Genomic DNA, 15,198 nt, shown 5'->3' on the forward strand with positions numbered 1-15,198 from the left:
TTCCCAAAGCCCTGAAAGGGAAATCTGATTTCCAGCATAGGGATATCGAAGAGAGGCAGACTCTGTATTCAGGACTGTAGGAAAGCTGGGTGACAACTGGTATGACCACCATACAGTTCTGACTGGGGTAATCACTCAGCTTTCCCACAGCCCTGAAAGGGAAATCTGATTACCTTGTGCAAGTGGACTTTGTAATCAGGACTGTCGGAAAGCTGGGTGACAACTGGTACAACCACCATTACAGTGCTGACTGGGGTAGTCACTCAGCTTTCCCAGTGCCCTGGATGGGAAAACCAATGAGTAGTGCAGGGACACTGGAAATATTCACATAGGGTATGCAGGGCCGTAGGAAAGCTGTATGACAACGGATACGAACACCATTACTGTTCTGACTGGGGAAGCTGATCCATAGAGCAGGGAGAGTGGAGAGAAGCGGATATGGTATTCACGACTCTAGGAAAGCTGGGTGACCACTGATACGGCCACCATACAGGTCTGGGGTGGTCACTCAGCTTTCCCACAGTTCTGAATGTGAAGGCTGTTGAGTAGCACAGGGAGTTGGGTCACAACTGTTCTGGGTGCTTATCCGACAGAAATACGCTATCTGCTCATAAATGAAGCCTGACATAACAGATCTGCATGGATATAAACCAAAATGTTTCCATTCACTGACATGGAGCAGTGTCCACTCTTACTGTGACTGGGGTGGGATTCCCCACTGGGGGACAGAGACAATACACTGGTCCTGTGACTGCACGGGGGCGGGAGACGACAAAAAAGAAACCCCAATCACGGGAGGATCGCCCCCACCCCAGACATTCATCTCAACGGAAAACCAACGTCAGGCTGAGTGGAGGAGGGGTCCGCGTGCGTCTAGGGATTGCGCCATCGTTCTCACCTGAGGGTCCCCGAGGCGCCTCCAGATGATCTCTCCTGAAACGCGCTTACAGATCATTTTCTATTGCAATGTAACTTAAGTCTAATCACTTGTGCTGGGAAAATGTCAGGCGCTCTGAGCGGGGGGCTTCCTCCTAGACTCACTGCAGGAGTGTGACAACCTAACCCCCCGCCGCAGGAGATTTAAAGGGGTATTCCCATCGCTAGGGTGAATGGGGGTCCAACCTTTCGGGGGACCCACATTCTCCCAAGAATCAAAAGGCTGCTGCGCTGCATCACTCTCTCCCACCCCCACCCCCCCCCCCCTCAATTCCCTACACCAGGGGGCGCCTCTGTGGAGGAAAAACTTACCATGGGATGCAGCATTGTGGCCCCTTTGTGGCAGTCCCCAAGGGTCGGACCCCCACCAATCAAAGTTATGGCATGTCCTAGTGATGCAAGATGGGAATAGCTCTTCCAGTCCTTGAGTCGCCCCCTTCTGTTCAAACCTTCCTTCAGACAATCCTTAGTTTTATCAGTTTCTGGGAAAGATGGGTGACCACCATCAAGTAGTGCAGTTATATGGCAGCAGGGGGTGATCCCTGTCACCCAACTTTCTTGGTCACCTGAATGGCAAATCAGTCATGTTGCAATATGATGGACTGAAGAGAAGCCATTCAAAGGGGGGCAAAGAAAGTTGTGACAGCAAACCCCCCCCCCCCCCCCAAGACTACATAACCGAGTCTAAGAAAGCTGGGTGACAGTGACTGCTGTGAGGGCAGCCATACTGCTAGTCACCCAGCTTTTCCAAACTGTAAGTCTGCCTACAGCAGAGATCAGCAATTTTCCAGCACTTCAGCTGTCCTGAAACTACAACACTCAGCATGCTCCATTCACTTTTACGGGGGTTACAAGAACATCCAATCAAGTGTGCATGCTGGGAGTTATAGTTTCACAGCATCTTGAGTGACGAAGGTTGCAGATCACTGGCCTAGAGGCAGGTTTGCCATTCAGGAGTCTAGAAAAGCTGGGGGCCACTGACGCATCCCTTGCTCCCATACGACTGCACAACTAGGCGGATTTGTCATAAGGCAGTCTGGTAAAGGCATTTTCACCCAGCTTTCCCAGAAAGAGATACAGTGCAGAAAGGAGTCTGTAAGGACCGGACGGAGGAGGCCGACTCAAGGACCTATGTTCGCTGGGCAATGTTTTCTATGTTATAGGAGAGGTGCTCTATAGGGAAGTGTATATTCTCCGTGCAGTTAACCCCGTCATCTCTGACTTCCTTGGTTCTCAATGTCTTGCTGCAGGAGAGCAGAATTCCAGGTCATGGTTCATCATCATGCGGGAAAATCAAGACCTCAAAAATAGCAAAACCCATCGAGTCCTGACGTCCCGTCAGCAGAGGCCTCCTGCATATTCCCTGGTGCCGGCGCCATCATCGCCTGCGCAGGATATATTTAGGCTCCTGATTAGCTTCTCCCTTAATCAGGAGGGGAAGGTGAAGTGTGAGGAGCGCCATTCCCTCGGCTGACTTCATTCTGTGCCGACTGTAATTACCGTGTTGGGAGGCTGTGAATACTTTTGAAACTATTTGTTTAAAGCACCTAAAACCCTAAATAAAATATTATATATATAATGCATTTGGCAAGTCTTCAAACTTGTTCACTTTTTTTTAAACATTTTGTACTAAAATAATCCAGTGTCTCCCCCCCCCCCCCCCCCCAAATCATTCTGCTCTCAGTTCCCCCATAACCCGAAAGCGAAAACAAAATGTTAAAAATCTTTGCTAATTTATTGAAAAAGAAAAACTAAACTCTTGCACTAACACAAGTCTTCAGCCCCTTGTCCTCGGGACTTAGTTGAAGCCCCTTTGGCAGCGGTTCCAGCCTCCAGTCTTCTTGGAGATAATGCCACAAGGTTTACACCTGGATTTGGGGATTTTCTGCCATTCTTCTCTGCAGCTCTGTCAGGTTGGATGGTGACCGTCAGTGGACAGCCATTTCCTGGTCTCTCCAGAGATCTTCCTTTGGGTTCAGGGCTCTGGCTGGGCAACTCATGGACATTCATGGAGTTGTCCCTGAGCCGATCCTGTGTTGTCTTAGCTGTGTGTTTAGGGTTATTGTCTGGTTGGAAGGTTAATGATTGGCCCAGTCTGAGGTCCAGAGCTCTGCATCAGGTTTTCATTAAGAATACCTCTGTACTTTGCCCCATTCAGCTTTCCCTCATCCCTGACCAGTCTCCCCGTCACCCCACCATGATGCTGCCACCACCATGCTTCACTGTAGGGATGGTATTGGGCTGGTATTGAGCTGGGCCTGGTTTCCTTTAGACATGACACTTAGAACTGAGGCCAAAAAGTTCAATCTTTGTTTCATCAGACCAGAGAATCTTGTTTCGCACAGTCTGAGGGTCCTTTAGGTGCTTTTTTTTGTAAACTCATTTTCCATGTGTCTTTACTGAAGAGAGGCTTCTTTTTGGCCACTCTGCCATAAAGCCCTGATTGGTGGAGGCTTCAGTTATGGTTGACCTTCTGGAAGTTTCTCCTATCCATACACAGGATCTTTGGAGCTTAGCCAGAGTGACCATTTTGTTCTTGGTCACCTCTCTTACTAAGGCCCTATTCCCAATTACTTTGGTGGGACAGCCAGCTCTAGGAAGAGTCCTGGTTGTTCCAAACTTCTTCCATTTAAGAATTATGGAGACCACTGTGCTCCTGGGAACTTTCAGTGCAGCAGAAATGTTTTCTCCCCTTCTCCAGATCAGTGCCTCCACACAATCCTGTCTCTGAGCTCTACAGGCAGTTCTTTCCTCCTCTTGGCTTGGTTTGTGCTCTGATATGCATTGCTAGCTGTGCCACCTTCTATAGACAAATCATGTCCAATCATGAATTTACCACAGGTGACTCCAATCAAGGTGCAGAAACATCTCAAAGAGGAAGAGAAATGGGAGGCCCCAAAGCTAAATGACACGTGTCACAGTAACGTCCAGTAACGTCCATTCACACGTCCGTAGTGTATTGCGGATCCGCAGTACACCTGGCCGGCACCCCCATAGAACTGCCTATTCGTGTCCGCAAGAATATGACATGTTCTATTTTTTTTCCGGAGCCGTGGACAGGAAGATCGGGGCCGCGCTCCGGAAATGCGGATGCGGACAGAACACTGTGTGCTATCCGCATCCATTCCTGCCCCGTAGAGAATGAATGGGGCCGCACCCGTTCCTCAGAATTGCGGAATGGGTGCGGACACATTCACGGACGTGTGAATGGACCCTAAAGGGTGCGAATATGAAATTATAATTTTTTAATAAATCAGTAGTCTGTGCTACACCAGCTTTTGCACCCTCGATTTCTGGATCCGTGGGGGGTTCCAGAGGTTGGACCCCACCAATCATACAGAGCTGGCATATCCCAGCAATACTCTATCACTTGGATTAACTTTCCTTAGTTGTGTCTGTAATATGTCTGGTGACAACCAATGCACGCAGACTGTCACCCAGCTCTTCTAGGCCCCTGAATGGCAAACCTGCCTTCTTATATGTTGATAGAGAAGCTGATTTTTCAATTTTTTTTTTTTTTTGACAAAAAAAAAACAACAACATGGACCTGAACAAAAAATCTCGCTGCAAGTACAAGAAAATGCCACTAGATAAACTTCATTTTATAAACTCCCATAGACCTAGAGCTCACATCTGCTAACAGTCCGAAATTCTGCCAGCCCTGAGCCAGAACTGCAGACACCCAGAACCGCTCTTACCTTCCAGGATCATTTTTCTATGACCATCCAAAATTCCAGAATATTTCATAATCCAGAACCTGTCAGATTAAGGGTCCATTCACACGTCCGTAAGTGTACTGCGGATCCACAAGACACGGACACTGGCAATGTGCATTCCGCAATTTGCAGACCGCACATCGCCGACACTAATAGAAAATGCCTAATCTTGTCTGCAATTGCGGACACGAATAGGACATGTTCTATTTTTTTGCGGAAACGGAAGCACGGATACGAAAATGCGGACAGCACATTTTGGCCACATTGAAAATGACTGGGTCTGCACCCGTTCTGCAAAATTGCGAAACGGATGCGGACGTGTTAATAGACCCTAAAGGAACTGGACTGTGTAAGGAATACCAAGACGTGAAACCGATGGAGGTGGGGCAGAATGGGAGCGAATCAGTGGTCAGCACTTACAACACAGGGTTTGGCGAGATGTGGAGGGAGTAGATTCGTCAGTCTGCCGGACAGAACATCTAATGGGAGTGATCGCTCCGTGTACCGCTCACCTCAGTGCTCCATACAATCATTTTTATAGTTTCCTACTTACGTTTTTTTCTGTGATCCACTAAGCTCATCGCCTGTTTTGCTGAACATTTGGCGAACCAGTTGTCCCCGAGTAATACGGTAATTTCATTGGTTTGGACCAGGCGCCCAGGCATGAAAGCCAGAGGGCCGAAGGGTACCTGGGAGAAAGAGGATTTTAAGACTAAAGTGCTTCGGGGAGGGGGAAGTAAACTCTGTCTTTTTAACTTTATCTATATTTCATTTTCACTCTTTACAGAGCAGAAAGAAAAAACACACCACATCCTGGAAACCATCAACAAGCAGGGTTGAAATTGGAACATTAAGAAAAGGGCAGTATTTTTCATTTAAATGATGATGCCAAGATAGAAACGTATCCTCTGGATAGGGAATAGGTGTCTGATGGGAGGGAGTCCATCTGAGAGTAACCCCACTGATCACGGGTCCCGATAGGACTACAGCATCAGGTCGAGTATACACAACTCTCCTCCATTCATTCTCCGTGGGACTGTTAAGGATATGGGAGCACAGTACTCCTCTCCAGCAGTCCCATACAAAATTAATTGGCAGCAGACCTGTGCCACCTGCCACTCCATTCATACACCGATCAGACATTAAAAGGGTTGTCTGAGATTTTTATCCTCTGGATAGGTCATCAGTATCTAATTAGTGGGGGTCAGACAGCCGGGACCCCCACCGATCAGCTGTTTGAGAAGACACACGGTGCTCCCGTGAGCGCAGTGGCTGCGCTTGGTATCGCACTCAGACCCATTCACTTCTATGGGGCTGAGCTATACCTAGGCCATGCGACACATGAACATGGTGTCACTGGCCTAGGAGAAGCTGAGAGGAGGCGGCGGCGCTACTCCAAGCGCTGATACCTTCTCAAACAGTTGATCGGCGGGGGTACCAGGTGTCGGACCCCCACAATCAGATACTGATTACTTATCCAGAGGATAGGCCATTGGTATTAAAAACCCCTTTAATTACCCTATTAATAGGATCTCATTAGTAACAACTAGTGTTGAGCGAACTTGTGTTTTAAGTTCAGCGTCTAAAGTTCGGGTTGTCGAAGAATTCCGTTATGGATTCTAAATTCCGTTATGGTCCGTGGTAGCGGAATCTAACAGGATTCTTCGATAACCCGAACCCGAACTTAAAACACAAGTTCGCTCAACACTAGTGACAACTCTTCTGCTTGTTGATGGTTTCCAGGCCGATTGAACCAAAAAAACATGTTGAATTGTGCAGCACTTACCATAATATCATAGGACAGCTTATCGGGCAGGGTTCCCAGCCGTTCTTGAAGGGCATCGTAGTCTTGTTCTACCTTCTTCCTAGAGAGAACAGAGCAGCGTATGACACGTGAGCAGTTTCTCCCCAAAATCCTTTACACTTATACTCCCCCCGTATTAAAAGAGTCTGCTGTAGGAAGGCGTCCTACACTGGCGGTGTAAAGACGACCGCGCCGGAAAATCTACATTCTTTATTAGTTTGGGATAATTTGCTTACTTTCATCATTATTTTATTATAGGCCTTTATTATAAACACCAGCTTTTTTTTTTTTTTTTTCCTACTATTAGAATTAGTGTTGTTGCTATTTTTATTATTATAGGATTCTGTCTTTAGTTTTATGGCTATTTTCGGCGGGATTTTTGGTATCTCTGCGGTTTTAGCGTTATTACTGCTATCGTCTATGAGCATTATTACACAGTTTATTATTTTATTATAATTGGCCTTGCTATTTTTATTACACCACAATACGAACGTCATCTTTTTCGCTAGTATTGTCGCTGTGTTTACTACATGGTTACTTTATGATTGTTCTTAATATTATTGTTATGGTCGATCCTGTTTTTGTGGTTATCGGTCTTGCTGTGGTATTATTATTACTGCTATCTTCTATGGCTCTTATTATTCGGATATTATAATAAATTACTTAATAATTTACTATCACTGAGGGATTTGGTATTAGAATACACTTCTCTAATGAGCTATGGCTGTCATTTTATTATCATCATCTTGGCTATTTTTATTTTATTACTTTTTTGTAATTATCACCATTGGTATTGCTATTATTTTTATCACTTTTGTGTTTTTTATAGCAATTATCACCATCATTGATATTTGTATTCATTTTTTTAATTACTACAAAGACACACAAGTATCACCATCATTGATGTTTTTATTGTTCATTTTGTGTTGCTACAGTAATCACCATCAATATTATAAGGCTACTGTCACACTTGCGTTCAGAGCGGATCCGTCTGGGGATCCGTCCCCATTGACTTACATTGTAAGTCTGGACGGATCCGTTTGCCTCCGCACGGCCAGGCGGACACCCGAACACTGCGAACAGCGTTCAGGTGTCCGCCTGCAGAGCGGAGGACAGACGGTGCCAGACTGATGCATTCTGAGCGGATCCGCATCCACTCAGAATGAATTGGGGCCGTAAGGATCCGTTCGGGGCCGCTTGTGAGAGCCTTCAAACGGAACTCACAAGCGGAGCCCCGAACGCAAGTGTGAAAGTAGCCTTAGTTTATTACCGTACTATTCATTTTAAAGTAATTATAATCATCACTGGTATTATTAAAAATGTTATTACTATCACGTTATTTTTTATAGGAATTACCAATCATTAATACTTTATTAGTTTCATGTTTTGTTATAGTAATTATCACCATCATTGGCATTTTTGTTATTATTTTAATACTTGTGTTATTTTAGAGTAATTATTACCATTATTGGCATTTTTATTAATATTTCATTACTTGTGTTCTTTTTTTTGTAATTATTACCATCAGTGCCATTTTTATTGTTAATATTTTATTACTTTTGTGCTATTTTATAGTAATTATTACCATTATTTATATTTTTATTAATATTTTATTACTTTTGTGTTATTTTATACTAATTCTTACCATTATTTATATTTTTAGTAATATTTCATTACTTTTGTGTTCCTTTTTTAGTAATGATCACCTTTATTGGTATATACTGTGCTCCGATCACGGTCGGGCACTACTGTATGCGTCAGGAAATTCTCAGGATCCACAGATTTCTATTGGTCCAAACAGTCGATTATCAAGCGGCAGAACAAAGACCCTGAGGTACCTGCACCCCTGAAACATTTTGCTGCCGTTCTTTATTATTGAGGCCATGAGGACTCATCACAAAACAAGCTCCGTGGATTGTGCCGTGCGCGGCCCTCTAAGAGCCAGTGATGTCACATTGCCCGTCTCTCTCGGACGCATCCCTTACTGTAAATTCACGAGCAGCAGGAACCCATGGCGTGCACATCACCGGCATCTCACTTACCAGTGCTGGACCTTCTCCTCGCAGCCGCTGACCACCTGTCAAAAAACAGAAAATAAAAAGATAAAGTGCATGCAGGAGACGGGAATATCAAGACATCAACAGCACGTACAGGGGACGCTCACAAGTCGCAGATAAACATTTCCAGCTGCCGGCAGAATATCAGTCGACTGCAAGGAGAGGAGAGTGGAGACAAAAATAAATAAAAACTGCCTTGATACTGACGGGAGGAAGGAAAAAAAATAAAAAATTCACTTTTTTTAATCTATAGGATTACTATTACTGTATTACATTATAAAATAATTATTGTTTGATTATTATTGTCATGTTTATTTTGGTCATATTTTATCATGATTACATAATTTATCATTGTTATTTTATTACTAATATCAGATGTTTTTTTATAATTATTACATTATGTTATTAAATACTATTTTCATCATTATTCGATTATTATTACATTATGATTTCTATTAGACAATTATTGGCTTATTATTAAATTATAATGTGCCATTTTACTCTCTATTCAGAATGCATGGGGATATACTTGATCAGTTCTTTTCCGGCATTGAGCCCTTTTGACGGAACTCCGTACTCTTAGGGTACTTTCACACTTGCGTTGTTTGATTCCGGCAGGCACTTCCATTGCCTGAACTGCCTGCAAACTGTATGCAAACGCATGTCATTTTTTCTGACTGATCAGGATCCTGAGGACAGGATCTCACCATGCCCTACCCTCTGGGGAAGATGAGTCACCACCGCTTTACACCCCGGTTCAGAATATAGGCCGAGCTGAGCATGTACGGGGTGGAGGAAATCGCCATCACCTTCATTTCGGAGTAAGTGGGAGCCACCACGTTGTCACACAACAGACATCCGCGGCGCCGGGAGAACCCCCTAATGACTTAATATTGGGCTCGTCAGGTTCTGCCAAGGTGTGGGTTGTTCTGACGCACCGTTTTCTCCTGCGGCACAGAGGTGAGGGGGGCCTAATAATAATAATAATAATAATAATAGGATATTGCTAATGATCATAAAAGGTTAACTCCGTTATTAAAATATAAAAATAAATCAATGAAATAAAGGGGAATTGTAGGAATATGAAGCACAGCAGCCCTATTAGAGAGACGTACAGCCTAATTATATCTTTATATAGGAGACGGCGGATAAACACTTCCAAACAGATGAACGTAATATCTGCATGACTGCGCCTCCAAAAACCAACGGGGGGGAGGGGGTGTAGGGTTTTATCCAAATCCGACCTCTACTGCACCCGTCCAGGATTAGAAGGACATGGCTGCTTCCTTCCCAAATCAGCAGGACTTAAAGGGGTAGTGCAGCCAGTACATATGGATGACCTGTCCTCAGGATAAGTCATCAATATCTGATCGGTGGGGGTCCGACAACCGGCACCCCTGACGATCATTTGTTTTAAGAAAAGGCGGCGCTCATACGAGGGCTACTACACTGCGCAGGCGAGACAAGTGCTTGCGCTATTCACTTGAATGGAGTGAGTACTTGTACTTACACGACTCCCCTGCAAGGGAGACGACGTACAGTGCAATGAAGGGGAAGCAGCTGATTGGAGGAGGTGCTCGGAGTCGGACCCCCACTGATCAGATAGTGATGACCACAAAAAGGTAGGTCATCAATAAATACTGGCTGCACAACCAGCCAACAGCAGTGCAACTGCACCATCTACCCTCCTCCTTAATAGGTGTACGATCCCCAGTCCTCCTTACTGGGAGGGGACGGCGCTCAGGAACATGATGCAATTCTGAATAGTCCGTCACCATCAGGATCAGGCAACGTTCTGATCTACATTTGAATGGCCTTTGTCAAGCTTGTGCGTCCTCTACTTAGGCATGGTGGAGACCACCTGTAGGCCAGGCCAACCAGGGTGGGCCATCAGGTCGAGCAAGAGGGGACGGGAGGAGATGACGCCCTAAAGGGTGAAGGAAGAGATGGGGGTAGGAGGAAAGGACAAGCAAGGAGGTGGGGGAAGAGGGGACAGGAGGAGAGAACACACAAGGCGGTTAGGCAAGAGGGGCTGTGGAGGAGAACACATGCAAGGAGGGTACTGGCAAGAGAGGGTGGGAGAGGAAAACACTTTAGCCCTCGAACTGTGCTCACTAGTAGTCCCCTTCTAGGTCCTCCAACTACATTCACCTTCTACGAATTCAGATTTCGCCGCCATCCACGCTGCTGCAAGAACTATACTCTGAAGACATGCAATCCCACACCTACAATACCCCACAATTCTCCCAAAAAACACCGGTAGGCCAACATCCAGTGAAATTGTCACATTAGACTGTCAGCTCCTGGGGACGGGGCTTCGGTTGTTGTAATACCATCAATAACCAGTCTCTACCTCCATGTCCAAAGCATTCATTGAAAATTAGAGCTTCCCATTGTAAGTATTCAATAGGGTAGTGATGCCCACCCAGTAGAAAAACTACTATTCCCATCATCCTACGATTTCCAATGTATGCTGAAAATTGTACCAATGAAACAATTGGAGAGAAATGGGGCATGATGGGAGTTGTAGTTTTGCAACAGCTAGACTGTCACAGGTTGGAGATCACCGTATTAGGGAGCCCAGTTCAAACTCATATGGGCTTAGGTGCAACCTACCAGTGCCAGCATTAGGAGGGGGCAAACTGGGCAACCGCCGAGTGCCCCGTCCCCAACAGCCTCTCTGGAGATTAGAATGGAGTGGGGCAGACAGAGGAAGCATAACGTCCACCATGTCTGTGGGAAAGTCAGCCCCAAGTCAGCAGTAAGTACCGGACACCCAATCACACAGTCTGTCGGAACTAGGGAGAGCCTGGCATTGTAACAAGGTGGCCCCCTGATTCCAGTTTGATGACATGTGGACCCTGATATCCTCCTAGTATGACAGGGTATGTATGGGGTCCCCATTAGGTGACATTATTTCCCTGAGATGTGGAAGTCCCCGAACTCTAGCCACTGCTGTGACTCTAGTATGACAGATGACAACAGCACAACGCGCTTGCGCAGGCATCCTCCATTCACCACTAGAGGACTTTCAAAACCAGCTAAGTGCGCTCGCTCAGTTATGGGACTTAATAAATAAATGAGCGAGCGCACTTAGCTGTTTATGAAAGTCCTACAGTGGTGAATGGTGAGGACACCATGCATGCACAGGGTGCTATCTGTTCATAGCTGGACCCCATTCTGGAGAAGGAGCGGGTGCACCCATCAATAAGCCATAAGTGTCCCAGATGGGAATACCCTTTTAAATGCCAAAGTTGACTGGGCACCAAAAACGACACAGTCGCCATGATGGTCTTGACCAGACCGTAAAGATGGGAAAAGTGTAAACGTCCAATCGGAGATGACATCACTTTAAGTCATTGGTTTTAAAAAAAAAAAAAAAAAAGGGAGGTCCCCCATTAGGCGTCAGAGGTTAGTTGATCGGCGGGGGTCTGACATTCTGCCAATCAGCGGTGCGGGAGTAGCTCTGTGCAGGGTGTATGCCCTGGAGCTACACAGCGCCGTCCATTGAGTAGTGGACAAAGCTGGCTACTGCACTCACTATGCCCAACCACCTACTAATGGGAGGAGGTGACCCAACTGGATTTCACACTCCCATGGACACCGCCAAGGACCCTCAAGTTCTAGTCCTGCCCCCCCCAACAAAATTCTAGCAATTTTTGGTTTGGGCTTTTTTTTCCCCCCTTCCCAAGTAAAAAGTCTGAACAGAAACTTTATAATTTCCACTTTGCGGGGTGGAGGGTAGGCGCCATTCTTCAGGGGAATGATCCATATTTGACAGTGGCGTGCCGAGCCGCGCTCAGGCCATAAATCTGCATTGATCTTTGAAGCTGCCATTTTACTCCAGCAGAAAACGACGCTCCGGTGCCCATTTCATGTCGCCGAGCAGAGATTTATGTGCGGCTGGCGCAACATCTGCCAGCACATTTGTACTTGCATCCGAGAAGGTACACAATGCTTCCACAGCTAAACAAACACTTTCCCGCTTCCGAGGAAGCGGGAGGGGCAGCGGGACGTCACTCTCGCCCCGATTAGACGTCGCCCTGTGGTGAAATACAGCTCGCTCCCCTCAGATGGGGGGACTGTGGGAATACAACCTTGGACGGGCTGACAGTTACCTGTGTGAGGGACGGAGCCGTCATCCATCATAAGGCGGCCGCCGCCGCAGGTCAATGCATTCTGGCAGCTACTGATAAGCTGCTTATTTCAGCATCAGAAGGAGAGATATGGCGGCATGTCAGCTCAATTGGTTGCCAACCCCTTCCACAGATTGGCAGCAGCTAATCTCCAGGGAGTACAAAGGATTGGGTAGGTTACAATCCAACATGTCCAATCCTTGTTTCCTCGGTTGTCAGGAGACGGCCATGATGCCCCCAAATACAATAATACGCTGCATTTATATAATGTGCAATGGCAACCATAGGTGGCATGAGTGTGCGCCAAGGTGGCAAGAGAGAGAGAGGTATGTAGCAGGAGGGCATGTACAAATGGGTGGGGCCTGAGAGCATGGTGGGAGGAGTGTGTGCATGGGGGTGGGGCAAGGCAGAGGGTAGTGAGAGAGAATGAGAAATAAAAAGAGGTGGAGGTGGGGAGGTGAAGAGAGCGAGAGAGAAAAAAAGAAAGCAAGGAAAGAGAGATGGTGGGAGGGGGGCGGGAGGAGAGCGGGGAGGGGGGCGGGAGGAGAGCGAGACAGAAGGGAGAGGTAGAGGGTAGGGGGGCGGGAGGGAGGAGAGCGAGACAGAAGGGAGAGGTAGAGGGCGGGGGGCGGGAGGAGAGCGAGACAGAAGGGAGAGGTAGAGGGCGGGGGGGCGGGAGGAGAGCGAGACAGAAGGGAGAGGTAGAGGGCGGGGGGGCGGGAGGAGAGCGAGACAGAAGGGAGAAGGTAGAGGGGCGGGAGGAGAGAGAGAGAGAGAGAGAGAGAGAGAGAGAGGAGAGAGAGAGAGAGAGAGAGAGAGAGAGAGAGAGAGAGAGAGAGGAGGAGAGAGAGGAGAGAGAGAGAGAGAGAGAGAGAGAGAGAGAGAGAGAGAGAGAGAGAGAGAGAGAGAGAGAGAGAAGGAAGAGGTAGAGGGCGGGGGCGGGAGGAAAGCGAGACAGAAGGGGGAGGTAGAGGGCGGGAGGAGAGCGAGACAGAAGGGAGAGGTAGAGGGCGGGAGGAGAGCGAGACAGAAGGGGGAGGTAGAGGGCGGGGGTGGGAAGAGAGAGTAAGGTAAAGCGCAAGGGTGGGAGGAAAGTGAGCTAGAGTGTGAAAGTGTCCCTAAGTTAAAGGAGAGCCCAAACTGATAGATGGTGGGGAAACACAGGTAAGCAGGAATAACAGAAGTGGGCGTGGCCAAGAATACCGCAGTGCAGCACAAAGTACCACCCCAGCAGAACAGTGATACAGGTGAATTCAGGAGGGCACCTGCGGCTGATGGTCAGGTGCATAATAAGTACCTGATGCTCCTAGTGTTAATGCTAAAAAGCATCAGATTGTTATGTATTGGACCATAAAAACGATTGTGTGGCCTCCTGGGCATCGGCCCACCGAGAAATTTCCCTGTGCGCTATATGGCGGGGCAGAGCGAGGTAGAACGTGGGGGCGGGGCAGAGCGAGGTAGAACGTGGGGGCGGGGCAGAGCGAGGTAGAACGTGGGGGCGGGGCAGAGCGAGGTAGAACGTGGGGGCGGGGCAGAGCGAGGTAGAACGTGGGGGCGGGGCAGAGCGAGGTAGAACGTGGGGGCGGGGCAGAGCGAGGTAGAACGTGGGGGCGGGAGTGAGGTTTGGACTTCTATTTAGGAGGAGTCAGGATAAAGCCGCCATCAGATGACCTCCTCCTCCATACATTTACCTCTACATTAGAGAGACCCGTTCCTCTCGTCGGGAGCTGAACACGCAGCACACATTAAGCACATGCCATGCACGCGGCCTCTGATGAGCGGCAGTCAGCTCATGCATGAAGCCACTTCTCCCGTCTTGCATCCTCTAAGAGCAGCGCATTCATTAACCTCGACATGATTATCCTTTCACGGCTGCATATTAACTAGTTACATATTCATAATCATTTACATTATTTAAAGGGCCGTCTATGAGATTCGCTCGACTATATCCATTAACTGCGGTGATAAAGGTTACAGAAGATATTTTACTTAATGTTTCCAAGAAGCTACTTTAATTAGCAAATATGCAAATGAAGCATATTTTTTGACAGATAGGGCCAATGCCACCAGTTCATATGTTCCTTCTAAAAGCCGTGGACGCACAAATAAAGCGCTGGGTGAGGCGCCGCTCGGAGTCCGGGCATTAATAAAAGGAGTCGGGCGACGCCCGCTGCGTCCGATCCTCATTTCTTGCCTCTGGATAGAGGGCCTATTACATCATCTTCCAGAGGAGCCCCGGGATCTCCAGTGCACTTACACTGGGGCCCTAGAGAGGCCCTTGGCTCTTCATGCTCCAAAATTAACCCATGCTCTCCTGTTACTTTCCATACTGTAAGATTGAGGGGGCTGGTGTGTCGAGGGATCTGGGTCACGGTGTGAGCGAGTTGAGGTGTCTGGTGGAAGGTGGGGGGCCGGTGTGAGAATGAGTTTAGGGGTCTGGTGGGGGGGCAGGAATGAGTTTAAGGGTCTGGTCTGCGGGTGGAAATAAGTTTAGGGGTCTAGGGTCCGATTGCGGGACAGCATCTCTTGGTGCTCGCTCGGATCTTCCC

General features: G+C 47.5%; 1 protein-coding gene across 2 annotated transcripts in view; it reads right to left on the reverse strand.

Annotated features, from left to right (window-relative positions):
- LOC122920703 (unconventional prefoldin RPB5 interactor 1-like) overlaps window positions 1-15,198 on the reverse strand; it is a 49,485-nt gene that overhangs the window by 17,794 nt on the left and 16,493 nt on the right. The window contains exons 2-4 of one of the 2 annotated variants that reach the window (XM_044270411.1): window positions 8,499-8,533; window positions 6,439-6,517; window positions 5,206-5,341 (exon numbers count right to left, since the gene is read on the reverse strand). In XM_044270411.1, the coding sequence (XP_044126346.1) occupies window positions 5,206-5,341; window positions 6,439-6,517; window positions 8,499-8,533 (250 nt within the window). The remainder of the gene's footprint in view (window positions 1-5,205; window positions 5,342-6,438; window positions 6,518-8,498; window positions 8,534-15,198) is intronic. The other variant, XM_044270412.1, reaches the window with a different exon arrangement.

Source organism: Bufo gargarizans, chromosome 10 (genome assembly GCF_014858855.1).
Source record: "Bufo gargarizans isolate SCDJY-AF-19 chromosome 10, ASM1485885v1, whole genome shotgun sequence".
Lineage (NCBI taxonomy): Eukaryota > Metazoa > Chordata > Amphibia > Anura > Bufonidae > Bufo > Bufo gargarizans.